An 18600-nucleotide genomic window follows, 5' to 3' on the forward strand; every position below is an offset into this window, starting at 1 on the left:
TCGGCTCAGCTCTGGCCATTGCTGCCGTTTTGGGAGTGAATCAATAGATGGAAGTTCTTCTTCTCTGTATATCTGACTTTTCAGTTAAAAAAATAAGTAAATCTTCAAAAAAATGCACAGTAACTTTTTTTAAGGGGCATTAGAAAACCCAAGCCATCACTGCACCAGGCAGTGCGGCAATCCTCGCTCAGCCTTATCTCATTAACCTCGTGGTGGTAAACACTGGCAATCTAAGGACGCACCGAGTCAGAGAAGGAGCACAACCAACCAGTCACTGGCAAACGGGCAGGAGAAGCAAGCACGTGTGCTGTGAAGGAGCATCTTCCCACACGTTTCTGGCACATCTCCTGGGCCTGAGAGTCTCTGCACTACATGATTCATACTTCGACATTTTTGTTCCTCGGTCATTTCCTGTCCAGCTCAGAAGCCAGTTATTCATATAACTAGAAGAATGAATATCGAAAACCAGCTCCACATTCTAAGTGGATGACACAGCTGGCCCCAGGAGAATTGCTTATGAGGTCAATGGTAAGACGACCATTAAGACTACATGCTCGGGACACACCCTTCGGTGCTCTCAGTGGCTCAGGGCTCTTGTTTCCTAAGCCTTCGATTCCTGCTTCTCAAGGCTGTGCCTCAGGCAAGGGGCAGCGGGAAGAAGGGTCTCTAACTCTGAAATGGTAGACAGCTCCTGAATGCAAGGAGGTACTAGTGACTGCACACGACATCTAAGTGGTTTTTACTTTGCTTAACAAGAAAACTGTAAACCCAACCCTGGACAGAAGTTACTAGTTGTTCACGTACAGAGCAACTGCTACCTACTAATCTACCCAGTGCCCTCCCTGCATCAAGAAGGAATTAAGACAGGGAGTTTAAGAATCTGAATCACATTTCCAAAAAGAACTTTCAATCTAAGACAGCAGTTTTTGTTCAATTGTTACCGCTTTCAAAGTCTATTACAGTGTCAGGGACAAAGGAGTTACGCAATAAATATTTGCTGATATAATGAACAAATAAAAGTGAATGAACAAACATCTTTATCTCTTACTGTAGTTTAAGCAAAATGAAGACAGGTTTCATGGTTTTTTTCATCACTATTATCCCACTGCCGAACACATCTGGCACGTAATAAACCCTCAATAAGTGAGTCTACAATGAATCATGCATTTAATAAACCTGGGGTCTGAAGCAAAGCTCCACACCAGCTCCTCCTGCAAGCAGTGTTAAATCATAAAAACACTGCATTTCCCTAAAAGCGTAACTGGTAACTGGTTTAAAGAACAGTGATTAAATATAAAAAATGAACAATAGTATGTCACAAAGGCTAGGCGTCAAGAGATTCAAGCACTTATTATCATTTACAGTTATAAGAATTTGGCTTTTCATACCACAAAACATACATACATGTATTTTTTTCATATTGGTTGTACCCTCAATACAGAATAAAGTCTTTATACACCATATGCCTTTCCCCCCACAAAAAAGGGGATGGGTGGGGAAACGACCCAAATACACAAAATTTACATTAACACAAAACACCCAGAGGTCAGTGAGACATGAAACCCTTCATGTGGACACATTAATATGGAGTGCTCTTCAGGCTAGAATGTAGAGGCCACTAATAAAGATAAGCTAGAGTTTGAGGCAAGACACAAAGCAATGTTCCAGAGCCTCTTCGTAACAGAAAGATACACTACGGATATAGCAACTGAAGCAGTGTTCATTACACACACCTGACGCCATCAACAGGGCAGAGCGTAAACCCAGGGAGACAAACTACACCAACACCCCACAACTAAAGTCAGGGGACTCAGAAGTGAAAAGCTGAAGTGCTGAAGATTCTCAGAGAAGAGAACCCTGGTTTTTTGTTTTAACATCCCTTGAGTCTCCACTTAAACAAGTGTATCAGGCTTCTTCATTTTCTTTCATTCCCTTTCAAAATCGCACCAGAAAGTATTAAAACATAAATCTATATAAGCATAAAAGAAGGGGGGAGGGACACTGGGTAAAAAATGTCAGAAGAATTATTAGACAAAAATCAGGCGGAAGAAACAGTAATAGCTGCACAGTGCGTGCAGAGACAAAAACCAAGGTGCTTCTTTTCCACATCAAAGGGAACCACCCCAGCGGGGTTCCAAGCACCAGGCATGGTCAGGTACTGAAAGCAGATGGCAGTCCATGAACAGCCATCGTCTGCTCCACACCTGCCTCATCCATCCAGCCTATCCCTTGGACATAAATTCTTCAGAATTCCTTAAAGGAGAACCTGAGGAGCCCCAGGGAAAAGATCGGCTCTGCGTCTGTTTGGGGAATTATCGGATGAGAGATCTTCCTCTCTGTCCTCCTCCCTGTTTACCTAACTTTCCAATAAAAATAAATATTTAAAAAAAAAAATACTGATGTTAGGGCCTGGTGCGATAGTGTAGCGGCTAAAGTCCTTGCCTCGAACATGCCAGGATCCCATATGGGTGCCGGTTCTAATCCCAGCGGCTCCGCTTCCCATCCAGCTCCCTGTCTGTGGCCAGGGAAAGCAGTCAAGGATGGCACAAAGCCTTGGGACTGCACTGAAGTGAGAGATCTGGAAGAGGCTCCTGGCTTCAGATTGGCTCAGCTCCAGCTGTTGCTGCCGCTTGGAGAGTGAATCATCGGACAGAAGATCTTCCTCTCTGTCTCTCTGTGTATCTGCCTTTTCAGTAAAAATAAATAAATCTTTAAAAAAAAATACTGACGTTCAAAAAGGCTGTCCAATGTCTAAATGCTTTACAGAGGTGATTAGCTACCACCGACTAACACAGGGTATACTATCAGGTGGGCATCCAACGACTACTAGACTGTTGAGAAAGGCCTCGGGGTAGGTGAAATTCTAGTAATAGCCCCAGATTTCAACTGCTAGTTATGCAATCAGACACTAACGTTGCCAATCTTGTCTGTCAAGAGATTATCATCTGAATTAAGATTACTAACTACCTGATGGTAGGAAGAGTCGCCTGGATTATTTGGGTGGACACAGTTTAATGCCATCACGCCTCACCAGCAGGAGAGAGAGAAGACGGAACCAGAGAACTGAGACAGGAGAGGTCAGACTTCAGCAGTGAGGAAACTGCCTGACGGGTGCTCCCTTTGCAGACGGAGGCCAGAGGCCACGGGGAGGGCAGGAGCTCTGAGAAGCCAAGGGGAGACTTCACCCTACACCCCCCTGGAACCCAAACCTATAGCGCAGAGGGAACTCTCAGAGCTCCCAGGAAGGAACACAGTCCTGCTAACTCAGCCATCCAAGACCCCCAGCACCCAGATGGGCCAGCCCGCACCCAGATGGGCCAGCCCACTGTGCATGATGCGCAGGCGAGCAGCAGTGCTGTGAACGGCGGCCTGCATGCTGCTGCCGTGTATGCCTGGATGATGGGGTTACGGCCCTGGAGACAACAGGTGCCGGAAGGGAACTACTCCTGGGTCAGGCTTGAACACGCTCAATTTGAACGAAATGGTTTTGTAATTATACATAATGTTTCAATGTACATAATGGAAGAAAATCTAGGAAACAGTAAGAACGAAGATTGTAACCAAGATGGAGTGACAGTGTTGTAGGGTTTCTGAACCCCGAATACTGCAGCAACCTCAAATTCTTGTCTCGCAGGAAAGAAGAATTTTCATGCGGACGCAGTTTAGTTTTAAAGTAAGATTTATTAGAAAAGCTGAGAAAGGAGACTCCCGTCCTAGTGATGAGAGGGGGTTCTGAGATAGAAAAGACCCTTACCCCCTGCCATAGTGGCAGCAGGAAAAGCAAAAAGACCCTAGTCCCCTGCCATAGTGGCAGGCGGAAAAGCTAAGAGAGAAAAAAACCCGTATTAATGGTGGAGAAAGCATCTTTTAAAGGTTCCCCTCAAAGATGTTTCTCCATAAACAAAGGAGATTCCTGGTTTCCATGGTACCTGGCCTTGGGACAAAAGGCCAGAAAGGTGTCACTGGCCAACTTCCTTGGTCCTTTTCTAATGATAAAGGGGCCAGTCTGAAGCCCTCCCCCTTGGCAATGGCTGGAGACAGAATTGGGTGGAGGCTTCAGGTGGGGAATAGATATGTTAATGTCACCCTTGTCTCCTGGGGGAAGCACTCCTGATAAAATATGCATTTGTCTTGGGAGAGACGTGTTCTGGTGAATCCAAGACATGGTGGGGAAAATACCCCCTTATATTTGAGAAGAAAAATGACTTGGGGACTCAGAATACCCTAACTGCCTACCACCCAGTCTAACTCCTCTCACAACAGGGACTCGATTTACTCTCCTGCGTTATTTAACCAGTTATAAAGAATGAAAATGGCTTGCAGACATGAGGAGGAGAAACCCCCAGGCAACGGATCCACACCCTGCTGGGCTGCGAGGAGAGTGTACGCAGCACATTACGGAGGGCTACACAGGAGCTGTCCCTGGAGTCTGGCTGAATGCACTGGGGACAGCCAACTGCCTCCACAAAGGGTCTGGAGAAGAATAATCCAGCAGTGAGGCTGAATTAGCAAAAGCTTTAACAGCAAAAGGATCAAACTTTTTTTTTTTTTAAAGATGTCTTTTTATTGGAAAGGCAGATTTACAGAGAGGAGAGACAGAGGATGATCTTCCATCCAATGTTTCACTCCCCCAAATGGCCATAACAGCCAGAGCAAATCAATTCAAAGCCTGGAGTCAGAAGCTGCTTCCAGGTGTTGCATGTGTGAGAAAGATCCCAAGGCTTTGAGTCATCTTCCACTGCTTTCCCAACCGCAAGAAGAGAGCCAGATGGGAAGCAGAGCAGCTGGGACAAGAACCAGAGCCCATAAGGTGCTTGCATGCAGAGGATGAACCAACTGAGCCATGGCACTAGCCCCCAAGGATATTAATTATTTCTAAGTAATTTGACTAGTTACTAGCAAAACAAGCCAATGCCTTTTTTTTATTATTATTATTAATTACATTGCATTATGTGACACAGTTTTATAGGCACTGGGATTCCCCTCACCCCTCCCCAAACCCTCCCCCCATGGTGGATTCCTCCACCTTGTTGCATTACCCAAGTTCAAGTTCACATGAGATTCTTTCATTGCAAGCATATACCAAGCAGAGTCCAGCATTTTATTGTCCAAATTCAACAGCTTGTTGGGGAGACCATCTCCGGTCTGAAGGCAGAGCCGGCAGAGTATCATCCTGATCAATTAAAAGCCCCGACATTACATCAGCAACAATCTATATAACGTTATGGATTAACTGACACAATACTGAGTAACCAACATGTTAAAAAAAATGCTAATGCTTATTTTTTAAATCCAATCACAAACCATGTAAAATTAAGAAAGCTTCACATTCAAGTATTACCAGGCATAAAATAAGTCAAGAAAACAAAACAGGAGTAAAATCAGGAATGAAACAGAAATATTCCAGGTAATGGAATTAGTAATTAAAGATATTAAAACAGGTATTAAAAATATGTTCCATGTTCAGAAAGAAGGACCTATAAATAAAATGAAGAGAAACATTAACAATGAATGTATTTGGGCCCGGCGGCATGGCCTAGCGGCTAAAGTCCTCCCCTTGAAAGCCCCGGGATCCCATATGGGCGCCGGTTCTAATCCCGGCAGCTCCACTTCCCATCCAGCTCCCTGCTTGTGGCCTGGGAAAGCAGTTGAGGACGGCCCAATGCATTGGGACACTGCACCCGCGTGGGAGACCCGGAAGAGGTTCCTGGTTCCCAGCTTCGGATTGGCGCGCACCGGCCCGTTGCGGCTCACTTGGGGAGTGAATCATTGAACGGAAGATCTTCCTCTCTGTCTCTCCTCCTCTGTGTATATCTGGCTTTATAATAAAAATAAATCTTAAAAAAAAAAACAACGAATGTATTTTAAAATGCAAAATAAAGTTTCTAGTGACAAAAAAATACATTTGAAATGAAAAATTCACATGATAGGTTAACAGCACACAATCAGAAGAAAGATGAATTTGAAGAGATAAGAGATATTATCCAAAACGGCCTCAGTGGGTGGCCTGAGATAACATCTCACTCACTCACTCTTTTTTACACACACACCCCTCACTGGGGGGTGGGACACACAAGGAAGGGACTAGCAAAAACCTGCTGAAGAGCTAATGGTTGAAATGCCTGCCAATTTAACCAACTCAGTGAATTTAAACAGAATAAACCTTGAGAAAACAATTCCACAACACATAATAATTAAATGGCTGAAAGCCAGGGCAAACAAACATCCAGAGAAACAAAGAAAACGTAGGTTAACAGAGACTTTTATACATGAACAAGGTAAAGAACTTAATCACCAACAGACTTACATAATAAAAAGAAAGAGCCATGAATTTCTTTTTTTTTTCCATTTTTTAATTATAGTTTTGATAATTGTTAGCATAGTTAAAAAGGTTCAAGGGCTACAGGAAAGTGGGTAAGAAGAAAGAACAAATCAATCAACCACCTCAGCCATATGTTAGCAGTGAAAAATTGGGCAGAGATTCTAAGATGGACTATGTCAGTCAGTGGATTCTTCAATGACCTCACCATACTTGGGGTGGCGAGATTGGCAGCAATTCATAACTGTTGAACTATCAAAACTACTTGAGCAGAACCCTCGGAGCATGCCCCATGTTAGGGACCTAGAGTGGGTGGGAGACTGGGGCTTCTCCCTTAATATATCCCTTTACCCCAGATTCATGAAGGAAACAATGTAGAAACAATAGTCTTACCCACTTGGCCCTCACATAAACCAGTGGGAGCTGCAGCCTAGTCGGAACGACCCATAATAACCCCACCAGGCCTGCTCCCTACCCTGGTTTGCCAGTATGTGCAGCAGACTAGTCCAGTCTGTCCCAGGTAGCTGGGCGCCTGCCACTCTGGAGGGCCGAGTTCCCTTCCCCCGGCTTTGGCCTGGCCTGGCCTGGCCCAGCCCAGGATGTTGTGGGTATTTGGGAAGTAAACCAACAGATAGGTTAGTCCGTCTCTGCCTTCCAAACCAAATTTAAAAATTACAGGCAGACGGCATGTGGCAGATGAGCTGTTGGGCTCTGCCTCCAATATAATGAAATTGAAAAATTTAAATATTCATGTTTCCTTAGTCTCCCTCCCTTGCAGCAAGATGGATCAATACAACATGAAGGAAACTTCTGGGCAGTTTTAAAAAGATTTATTTGTCTTACAAAGGCAAAATGACAGGGAGACACACACACACTGGGTGGGGACGGGGTGAGACAGACAGATGGATCAAGGCGTTCCATCTTCTAGTTCATCCCCCAATTGTCTGCCAGAGCCAGGTCCTGGCCACGCTGAAGCCAAGAGCATGGAATTAGGTCCATGTCTCCCACATGGGAATATTCTGGTTAACCTCCACCCCTTTCCCAACAAATCAGCAGTGAACTGGATAGGAAGTGGAGCAGCTAGGGTTCTATCTGGCACTCTGATATGGAATGTTGGTCTTGCAAGCAGCACTTTGACTGCAGTGCCACAACATCCACCCCAGAAGTCTTTGTTTTGCTGACAGAAGTGAGAACACAGCTCAGATCCTCCATCTGCCAAAGGTGCTAAAAGCCTGGAGCTCTAACAGCATCTAGAAACAGCATGAGTGTGTGAGAGAGAATGAGCGAGCACACACAGGGAAGTAAACAGCCTACAGACACACCGCTGAGTCACGGACCCAGTCCTAGCCACCACATGGAATTTCTCACGTAGATTCTTGTGGCAGAGAACAGGACCTTATTTGTTCAAGGCCGTGTAAATTCTAGATTTCTGTTACTTGTGGCCAAAACAGAGAACTGATAAAGCACAAGAGAGATCTTGAGCCAAAACAGTTGAGAATAAATAACAGAAGCTCTAACCAATTTGTGGCATTTGAAGTACACTTTTTCCGAGGGCAGAGGCGACAGCTCCTAAGTACACAGCTGCAGGTGACACCATTCTTCCGCCCTTCTTTATGGAAAAATTGCTCTTTACTTTTTACCACCAAAAGAAGCATTTTGCATGAGAGTCCTTTTGCATATTGTTAATTTTAAACTACTTTTATAATTTAAAAAATTTTCCCAACTGAGCTTCAATTAATTTAATTTCATTCCACTAGTACTGTGTGTACGTCTATCCCTGCCAATAACACATTCTTCAAAAAGATTAAAAGAGAAAAAATGTGAATGTATTAGTGTACGCTTCGTTCTATTAGTAGAAAGGCCCAAATTACACGTCCTATTAGTAATTCAGAATGTAACAAGCCTTAAACAGAGAATACATTCTTGAACTTAGCTCCATTCTAGCTGTCAAACTTTGGGAGGCAAAATTTCCATTTCCTTTCCATAAGGCTCCCTTTTAAATGTGAGTGCCAGAAAACACATTACATAAAAGAACTCAGCATGCTTTGCCAAGCATTTCCTTCGAAAGGAAAGGAAAAATGCAACTAAAACCTCATTTAGTCATCACACAGAGCATTTTCTAAGAATTAAACTACAGGGACCAGTGCCCGTGACGTAGTAAGCTAAGAGTCTCAGTGCAGCATGGGCGTTCCCCAGGCAACTGCTTCACATCCTGGCTTCCCATCCAGCTCCCCGCCTGTGGCCTGGGAAAGCAGGAGGGGATGGCTCAAATCACTGGGCCCCTGCACCCACAGGGAGGCACGGAAGAAGCTCCTGGCCTCAGACTGACCCAATTACAGCCATACATGGAGTGAACCAGTGAACAGAAGATCTCTGTGTCTTTCCTTCTCTCTGTAACTCTGCCTTTCAAATAAAAACAGATCCTGAAAACTACTTAAAAAAATAATCTATTAACCACAAGTCAATATATTTGCATAGAGTGCTCTCACAGGAACTGCGGCTGCCCGGTCCTTCCAAGATGGATGTGGCTGCCATTTATGGCACTAGGTGGGCTGTTTGCTGTTTCAAAAATCTAAGAGAATTTTCTTATGTTCCTGGCCTCCACCCCAACATGGGACAACCTCTGTTTGGACTTGTTTTTTATAGAGCTCCATGGGCTTTTTCTCACAGCACAATTTGTGAGGTATGAAATTTTCAAACATATGGCCAGAATTTCAGGTGCTAAGCCGCCAAAAATATTAACAATACCCAATAGGGACTGCTTGCCTTACAGTGCTGGGCACTAAGTCACCCTATGAAACTAACATCCCATATCAGAGTGGAGGCTCAAGTTGCAGCTACTTCTTGATCTTCTTGATGACATGCCTGGGAAACTACAGCAGACGGCCCAAATACTTGAACCCCTGCCATCCATGAAGGAGACCACCATGGAGTTCTTGACCCTGTTGAGAGTGAACTACAACAAATGGAAGCTTCACCCCTCTTTGTCGTTGTCCTCTGTTGCTCTGCCTTTTAAATAAAAAGTAAAAACCTCACTACAGGATACAATAGGAACCTAGGATATGTAATATGAGAATAACAACTTGAAAATCTTTCAAACATTTAACCTCAGTAAATATAGCAGAGTGTGGAATGTAGTTGAACCCTCCCAAGGTTAAATGTTGCCAGCCTGGTGCCTAGTCACTGAGACCCTGTCCTGTGCTTCTCTGGCTCTCTGTTCCTCTCACACTTGCTCCTGCTACTGTGCTGCCTCCTGACATATGGTTCTCACCAGAGCCAAGGAAAGGCCCTTGCACTCCGTAACTGTGAACCAAACACTCCTGTTAAAGACCCAGCTTCAAATATTTGTTATAGAAATGGAAAATGAACTGAAGCAGACTGTAAAAGAAAATACAGGCAATGGCTATAACTCATGGTAGGAAAAACTTTCTTAAACAATACTAAAAGAATACAGGGGCGTGGCCTAGAGGCTAAAGTCCTCACCTCACAAGTGCCAAGATCCCATATGGGTGCCGGTTCTAATCCCAGATGCTCCACTTTCCATCCAGCTCCCTGCTCGTGGCCTGGGAAAGCAGTGGAGGACGGCCCAAAGCCTTGGGACCCTGCACCCGTGTGGGAGACTTGGAAGTTGGAAGGGCTCCTGGCTTCAGATCAGCTCAGCTCCAGCCATTGCATCCACTTGAGGAGTGAATCACAGATGGAAGATCTTCCTCTCTGTCTTTCCTCCTCTCTATATATCTGACTTTCCAATTAAAAAAACAAAAAAACCTAAAATACGAAACAACTTTTACTTCTGCTTGTCCAAAAAAACCAAACCAGAACAAACACAAAGACTTATCATGAGTAAATGTTAAAAACAATAACCGCACTGGGAGAAACTGTTAGCAACACAAATAACTTCCAAATTATCAAAGACTCAGAAGTAACCAAGATGTCCTTGGCACCTGCGTACATATCCAGGTATGGGAAGCATGTGGTAGTGTAACAGATCAGCTTCCATCTACCCCACCAGCAGCCCATGTCATATCTCCAGATCTAGTCTAGCTGCCTGGGAATGGGCCTGGGAATACTCCATCCCTGGAATGGTCCTGCCACTCCCGTGGGGCAACAGAATGGAAACCCTATATTCCAATCGCAGTCTCGTCCAAATCTGGCTACTGCAGCCACTTGGGAAGCAAACCAGCAGATAGAAGATACTTCTTTCTCTCTTACTGTTGCTCTGCCTTTCAAATAAATAAATCTTTAGAATAAACTGTGGCATAGCCAGACAAAAGATTATGCAGCACTAAGAAGAGGTATGTTCTCAAGCTGTGAAGACATGGACAAAATTTAAATGCATATTACTATGTCAAGCTAATACATCTGAAAGGGCAACACAATGTATAACTGCAACTCTGAAATTCTGGAAAGGGCACAACTTTGGAAATAAAAAAAATGATTAGCTGTTGCCAACAATTATGAAAAAGGAGGGATAATTAGGCAAAGTAGAGATTTTTTTAGAACAAATTATTCCTGTCTCAAAAATTTATTGATTTTTATTGGAAAGGCAGATTTACACAGAGAAGAAAAAACAGAAAAAGATCTCCGATCAGCTGAGTCACTCCTCAAGTGAGTGAGCTGAGCCGGAACGGAGCTGATCCGAAGCCAGGAGCCAGGAGCTTCTTCTGAATCTCCCATGCAGGTGCAGCATTCCAAGGCCTTCGGCTGTCCTCTGCTGTTTTCCCAGGCCATAAGCAGTTAGCTGAATGGGAAGTGGAGGTAGCTGGGAAGTGGAGAAGCTGGGACATGAACCAGCGTCCATATGGGATCCTGGTTTGTGCAAGGCAAGAATTTAGCTACTGAGCCATCGTGCCAGGCCCAGGATAAATTATCCTGGACAATGAAACTACAGGGAATACGTGTAACTTTATGTTCTTCTAATCCCATAAACAGTATTTTCAAAACGTTCATGAAAAATACACGCCATGAGAAACTACACACAGAAAGGATAAACCACAGAGATCTTGAACCAAAAAAGTTGAGAACCTTTTTGCATCAAAATACTCTTAACTTTTAGCTTCATCTTTCTACAAATGTTTTGAAAATCCACCAAAAGTGAGCTCTAATGCAAACACGTGCTGCTTAGTGATAATGTTTCACAGCAAATCAATCCATTTTAACACATGTACTATTACGATTTTGATTGTGAGGACGTCTGTTCATTTGTTGGAACAACAGATGTGTGTGCATATGTATGAACTCTGATTCTGCTTAACTTTGCCAGGAATCTAAGTCCATTTTAAAAACTAAAGTTCATGGAGCCCAGCAGCATGGCCCAGTGGCTAATGTCCTCGCCTTGAAAGAGCCTGGGATCCCATATGGGCGCCAGGTTCTAATCCCAGCAGCTCCACTTCCCATCCAGCTCCCTGCTTGTGGCCTGGGAAAGCAGTTGAGGACGGCCCAATGCATTGGGACACTGCACCCGCATGGGAGACCTGGAAGAGTTTCCAGGTTCCCGGCATCGGATCGGTGCACGGCTCACTTGGGGAGTGAATCATTGGACGGAAGATCTTCCTCTCTGTCTCTCCTCCTCTCTGTATATCTGACTTTGTAATAAAATAAATGTTAAAAAAAAAAAAAAAACTAAAGTTCATTAAGTAAAAATGATACAAGTGGGCCCAGCACGTTGGCCTAGTGGCTAAATCCTTGCCTTGCATGTACCAGAATCCCGCGTGGGCGCTGGTTTGTGTCCCAGCTGCTCCTCTTCCAATCCACCTCCCTACTTGTGGCCTGGGAAAGCTGTGGGGGATGGCCCAAAGACTTGGGACATTGCACTGATGTGGGAGACCCGACCCGGAGGAGGCTCTTGGCTTTGGATCAGCTCAGCTCTAGCCGTTGCAGCCGGTTGGGGAGTGGACAATCAGACAGAGGATCTTTCTCTGTCTCTCCTTCTCTCTGTGGATTTGTCTTTTCAATAAAAAGCAGTAAATCTTAGCGAAAAAAGAGACAACTGGCATACAAAATTCAAAAAAGCTTAAATGTCCAATAAAAATAAAAGCATATTTAACTTTGTGAACAAGATACTTTTTATTTTTTCATTCAGGGAGGCAAGCTATTCAAAGTGTTAACGAGGGTTTGAAGTGCTGAGTCTTAATATACTGCCAGTTGGAATGTAAACTGATAAAACTACTTGGGGGAACAATTTGACAATAATCTGAAATGAATTATGTGTATACTTAAAGCATAGTAATTCTTTCAACTTCCAGGTAAATACTGAAGAGAAATTCTTGTGCACCATGCCCTGAACTGTTTAACAACCACAAAGCAATGGCAATAACATACTATTTATGTATATTTACAGAGTTAAATGTGTCTATGTTTTTTAAACTACTGGAGGAATATACACTAAACCTATGGCAGTAGGTGTTCTGTGAAGGAAGGCTGCGCAGTAAGACTCACGAAGTCACTCCAGCTTCAAAAAGTGTAGCAAAATGGTGGTATGGCAGATAGGGAGGCCGCCTGCAATACTGGCGTCCCAAATGGGCTCCTTTCCCGATTCACTGCTCCACTTCCAACCAGCTCCTTGCTAATGGTCTAGCAAAAGCAGCGGAGGATGGCTGCTGTCAGCCCTGTAGAAGTCCTAGACGCAGCTTCCACCACTGGCCTGGCTCTGCTGGTAGATGGATGATCCCTCTACCTGTCTTGTCCTCTCTCTGTAACTCTCTAAAACAAACAAAGCTTAAAAAAAAAGTTTGGCAGAATTACAAAATACCCACAGCTATTCTAGACAAGAGGAATTGAGTAGCATGTAATTTTGCAGTTTTATACTTCTCTATTTTCATATTTTCTTAAAGACCTCATCAAGAGCAGCAGATCAAAATGGTAGCCTGAATCTACATGTATCTTCTCTCTAATGCCCCAAATCTCCTGAAATGATAGCAAATGATACTTAAATGCAAGACAAGCATTGATAACAAGACACAAGAATGACATGAGTGACTCTCAAAGGCAAAGAAGCCATAGTGGACTGATCAGAGTAAACCACAGCTACAACCATACACAAGCAGAGGAAAAGAATCCAGACAGCTGCAGCTCTATGGCTAAAGACATGAGCAACAGGAGGGCTCCTGAATTAGGAGGCAGCCTCCCCTGCCTTCCCCAGTTAGTACCCAGAGCACAGACCAGGAAGAGCATTTGCCAGTGGGCTCCAACCAGGAGCCTAGGTGCTAATGGCAGCAAGAAGATCCGAGGCTCATCAGCTACCCCAACTAAAAAAACTTGGATACTTTCAACATTGTGTGGGATGAGGATGCTTGTTGGAACATCTACTCTAACAGTGAAACAATCCAAATATACACTGACCGCGCTGGTGTAGTGCTTAAGTGTGCAATACCAGTATCCCGTGTGATCACTGGTTTGTGGATCGTGTCCCAGCTACCTGACTTCGATTCCAGCTCTCTGCTAATGCATCTAGCAAAGCAATGAGAGATGGGCCAAGTTCTAAGTCTTTGGGGCCCTGCCACCCAGGTGGGAGGTCAGATGGAGTGCCAGCCTCCAGGTTTCAGCCTGGCACACTGCAGCCACTGGGAACGAACCCAGGGCTGGAGGCTCTCTCTCCTCTCCCCTCCTCCCTCCTCCTTCCACTGTCTCTCTTTCAAATACATACATAAATCACTTTTTAAAGAAGGCGTCCATTAACAGGGAAATACAGTATTAATTAATGCACATCTATACTCTAAAACACTGCTGTTACAAGTTTACAAGGGGAGGAAGCATTGTGACACGGTAAGTCAGGCCAACGGACTCCCATATGGGTGCTGATTCAAGTCTGGGCTGCTACACTTCAGATCTAGCTCCATTTCAGCACACTTAAGAAAGCAGTGGAGGATGGCGCAAATCCTCAGGCCTTTGCCATGAACATGGAAGATCCAGGAGAAACTCCTGGCGCCAGGCTTTGGTCCAGCCCAGTTCCTGGGGAGTGAATCAAAGACGGAAGATTTCTACCTATCCTGCTCCACCATCTCAAATTCTGCCTTTTAAATTAAAACCAGAAAAGTTCCCAAGAATACACGTGGGTAGCACTGTGGGGCAGGGGATTAAGCTGCCCTTTGTATCGACAGCATCTCATATTGCTCCAGTTCCAGCTGAACCACTTCCAACCCAGCAGCCTGCTAATGTGCCTGGCGAGGAATAGAAGTTGGTACCTCCGATCCATGTGGGAGACACGGATGGAGTTCTGGGTTCATAACTTCAGTTTGGCCCAGTCCTGGCCTTTGTAGTTAGTTTGGGGAAAGAACCAGCAAACTGAACAGCTCTTCCCCTCTTATTAAATGCATAAATAAAACATTTTTAAAAGAAAGTGCATATGTGTGTAGAGTACATGGAAAAATTCCTAAGTCCTCATTGTGTAATGAAACGTATGAAATGATCCTATTTATTTAAAAACCTCATATATGTGTGTGTGTGTGTGTATAGATATATATGAATATTTTAATGGTTTAACTTAATGCATAGAAAAACATCAAACTGTCAACAATGCCAACCTATGGAGGGAGAATTTACAACATACATTGCCTGATGCTCTCACAACACAACACAGTCATGAATGTGTAATATAAAAACCATACTATGGGGCGGTATAGTAGAGGCAGTAGCCTGGTGGCTGAATCCTCGCCTTGCATGCACCAGGATCCCATATAGCCACCAGTTCATGTCCCTGCTTGTGGCCAACAAAAGAAATCAGCAGAGGATGGCCCAAAGCCTTAGAACCCTACACCTGTATGGGAGACCCGCAAGAAACTCCTGGCTTCTGACTTTGGATCAGAACACTCCAGCTGTTGCAGCCACTTGGGGAGTGGATAAGCAGATGCAAGGTCTTTGTCTATGTCTCTCTCTCCTTCTCTCTGCATATCTGACTTTCCAATAAAAATAAACAAAATCTTTAAAAAGTCCCAAAATAAAACCACAGCAGAAGAAACTAATTTCCTCTGCTTAGGAAAGTCATTAAGAGTATCTTCAAGCAAGAATTTTTTTTAAATGAGGAATATGAAAGCCCACTACTGTTTGTAATGACAACGGTTCAGGTTTTCTCTGATGGCTGACTACTTCCTGTCATATGACAGAACTGGGTCAGCCAAAAGCAATCCACATCTCATTTCAGAAAGCATAAACAGAATTACTATCAGAGTGCTCCGACTGGAGGCTGGGTAGGGAACACAACACTCCTAGTCATTTCCTTAGGAACTCCGTCAGGGCTTCAATGAAGGGAAGTGACACAATCTGCCCAAGTCACTATAATCAAATAGCAACTTACATGGAGAAAGTCCTGCAAATGCCATGCCCCTCTGAAAATGCTCACAATGCTCACTTTTCCACCCCCACAAAAACGAAGTCATCAGAATGATTATAAAATACAAGTAAAATAAACAAATCATAACTAAAAAAAAAATCACCACTAGGTTACTGTTCTATCTTGACCAAATAACCTTTTTATAAAAATTTAAGATAAAAAGTGTAATAAAGTAGAAAATTCATGACATATTAATCTCCAAACCTTGGGAAAAGCTAAATGCCAGGCACCAGTCATATCTGCATGAATGATTCATACTTTAATCAAGAAATTATTGAATACTTACTAAAAGTCTTACAGATGTCAGAAACAGCTTTGAAGACCCTATCAGAGAAATTCACCTTCACCTTCACATACTTCATGTTGGGCAGTTGCAGGCGGAGCAGCTTGTGCTGAGGGGTGAACTGAAGCTTGGCATCGGCCTGAATTCCATACTTATCCAAGGTCCAATGTGTCTTAAGCAGCCAAGTTCTCTTCTTTTCCCACCAGAGAGCATGGTCAGACCAATCCTTTTTTACATCTAAAATCCAATAAACAAGAAGAATCATTAGAAATTACCAAAACCGGGCCCGGCGGCGTGGCCTAGCGGCTAAAGTCCTCACCTTGAAAGCCCCGGGATCCCATATGGGCGCTGGTTCTAACCCCGGCAGCTCCACTTCCCATCCAGCTCCCTGCTTGTGGCCTGGGAAAGCAGTCGAGGACGGCCCAGTGCATTGGGACCCTGCACCCACGTGGGAGACCCGGAAGAGGTTCCTGGTTCCTGGCATCGGATTGGCGCGCACCGGCTGTTGTGGCTCACTTGGGGAGTGAAACATCGGAAGGAAGATCTTCCTCTCTGTCTCTCCTCCTCTCTGCATATCTGACTTTGTAATAAAAAGTAAATAAATCTTTAAAAAAAAAGAAAGAAATTACCAAAACCACCTTGGCAGAATGTAAAAGTAGAATTAGCATTTAATGATTGTTGATTATAGTTAACTAAACATCGTGTGTCTATTTGTGACAGGGACAAAAGAAACACTAAAAGCTGAGAAAGCACCTAATACTTAAGTACAAACTGGGACAGACAGATAACGGAGTACTCTGTTACCAGCAAACAAAGGAATGCTGGCAGCTAGAGTCAGCAGGATCAAGAGAAACTGCAGGCGGTAGGAGCTGGGCTCAGCCTTGAAGGAACCGCGCTCTAGTAAAGCAGCTGGAAAGGCAGTCATCTGTGAGGCTACGTGTGACGGTCTGGAAGGGGGAGGGGCATACACAGGAAACCAAACGAACAAAAAAGAATATCTTAGTTGACGAGGAGGAGCCTTCTCTAACCTAAAGAAAGCTCTAAAACCAAACAAAAGCCCCTACATGCCAAGCATACGTGCTTTCCAAAATATATTCTAAGACTAACGAAAAAAGACACTGATAGAGCGGCACTGCAGCACAGCCAGTAAAGCCATCCCACTTGTTGCCAACATTCCCTATGGGTGCCGGACTGTGTCCTGGCTGCTCTGGGTCTAATCTGGCTCCCTGTTGGTAGTTTCAGCCTGGCCCAGCCACGACAACTGTGATCAACTGAGGAGCGAACTGGTGGATGGAATCTCCCTTTGTGTGTCTCTGTATTAGTAACTTCCAAATAAATAAATAGATATTTTTTAAGAACTCACACATTCCGGGCCCAGCCCCGTGGCCTAGTGGCTAAAATCCTCGCTTTGAACGCCCTGGGATCCCATATGGACGCCAGTTCTATTCCCAGATGCTCCACTTCCCATCCAGCTCCCTGCCTGTGGCCTGGGAAAGCAGTCGAGGTCGGCCCAAAGCCTTGGGACCCTGCACCCGCATGGGAGACCCGGAAGAGTTTCCTGGTTCCCAGCTTCGCATCAACGCAGCATCAGCCACTGCGCTCACTTAGGGAGTGAGTCATCGGATGGAAGATCTTCCTCTCTGTCTCTCCTCCTCTCTGAATATCTGACTTTGTAATAAAAATAAATAAATCTTTTAAAAAATAAACAAATAAATAAATAAATATAAAAAAATAAATCTTTTTTTTAAAAATGTGAGGGAGACGGGGTGGGGCTGCTTCCTTTATCTCCCCCTTTACCCCAGATACAGGGGAAAATGTGGAAATAGTCTGACCCACTTTCCTGTAGCCCTTGAAGCTTTGTGCCCTAATTAGCTACGTAAAGATTGTCAAAAACAAAGGGAAATAATGCAAGTAGATTAAATCAAATTAAAAAAATAATGTGAATTGCTTAAGATCTGATTACTCCTAAATAAGGCAGGTCCTAATAATAAACAAGCAACAACAAAGCCCAACTTCAGAGGCCGGTGCCACGGCACAGCAAGCTAAGCCTCTCACTGTAGCCTGGGGATCCCAGCATAGGGATCAGTCCTGGTTGCTCCACTTCCGGCTGAGAAAGCTCTGGAGAATGGTTCAAGTTCTTGGATCCACTTGGGAGATCCAGAAGAAGCTCCTGGCTTTGGACAGGTTCAGCTCCAGCTGTTGCATCCATTTGGAGAGTAAACCAGTGAAAAAGATCTTTCTCTCTCCTTCCTGTAAACTTGCCTTTCCAATAAACACAAATAAAACCTTAAAAATTATATAAAAGGTGTCATTCTGATGTAACACAATTACAAAACCCACAGTTTTTTCACAGCACTGAACTTCCTCACGACCTTCCACACATCTCTCTTCCTTCCCTCATATCCATCCTGTCCCTTCTGCTACACTTCTGTCCTTGTCACACACACACTCCTGATGAGGGAAGGGGGAAATCTACAACCCTCAGTCCACAGCACTGACTTGGATCACCTGGACTCCCCTCCTCTATTCCCCACTCACAGCCCTAAGAACTTGGGTGCAGTAGCTTGTGGCAGGAATCGAATCCCAAGAGTCTCACTTGAGAATAGTACTACATGAGACCAGGAGGGTGAGGCCAATGTGAGGTCCTTAACTGCTGCTGTGAGCACCTGG

The 18600-nt window shown here is 44.3% G+C and overlaps 1 protein-coding gene across 9 annotated transcripts in view; it reads right to left on the reverse strand.

The window, feature by feature from the left end:
• The window catches only part of FERMT2 (FERM domain containing kindlin 2), a 79677-nt gene that overhangs the window by 31079 nt on the left and 29998 nt on the right, over positions 1 to 18600 (reverse strand). For all 9 annotated transcript variants that reach the window (XM_058666453.1, XM_058666451.1, XM_058666449.1 and 6 more), the window contains one exon: positions 15934 to 16167. In XM_058666453.1, coding sequence (XP_058522436.1) covers positions 15934 to 16167 — 234 coding nt within the window. The remainder of the gene's footprint in view (positions 1 to 15933; positions 16168 to 18600) is intronic.

Source organism: Ochotona princeps, chromosome 6, assembly GCF_030435755.1.
Source record: "Ochotona princeps isolate mOchPri1 chromosome 6, mOchPri1.hap1, whole genome shotgun sequence".
Lineage (NCBI taxonomy): Eukaryota > Metazoa > Chordata > Mammalia > Lagomorpha > Ochotonidae > Ochotona > Ochotona princeps.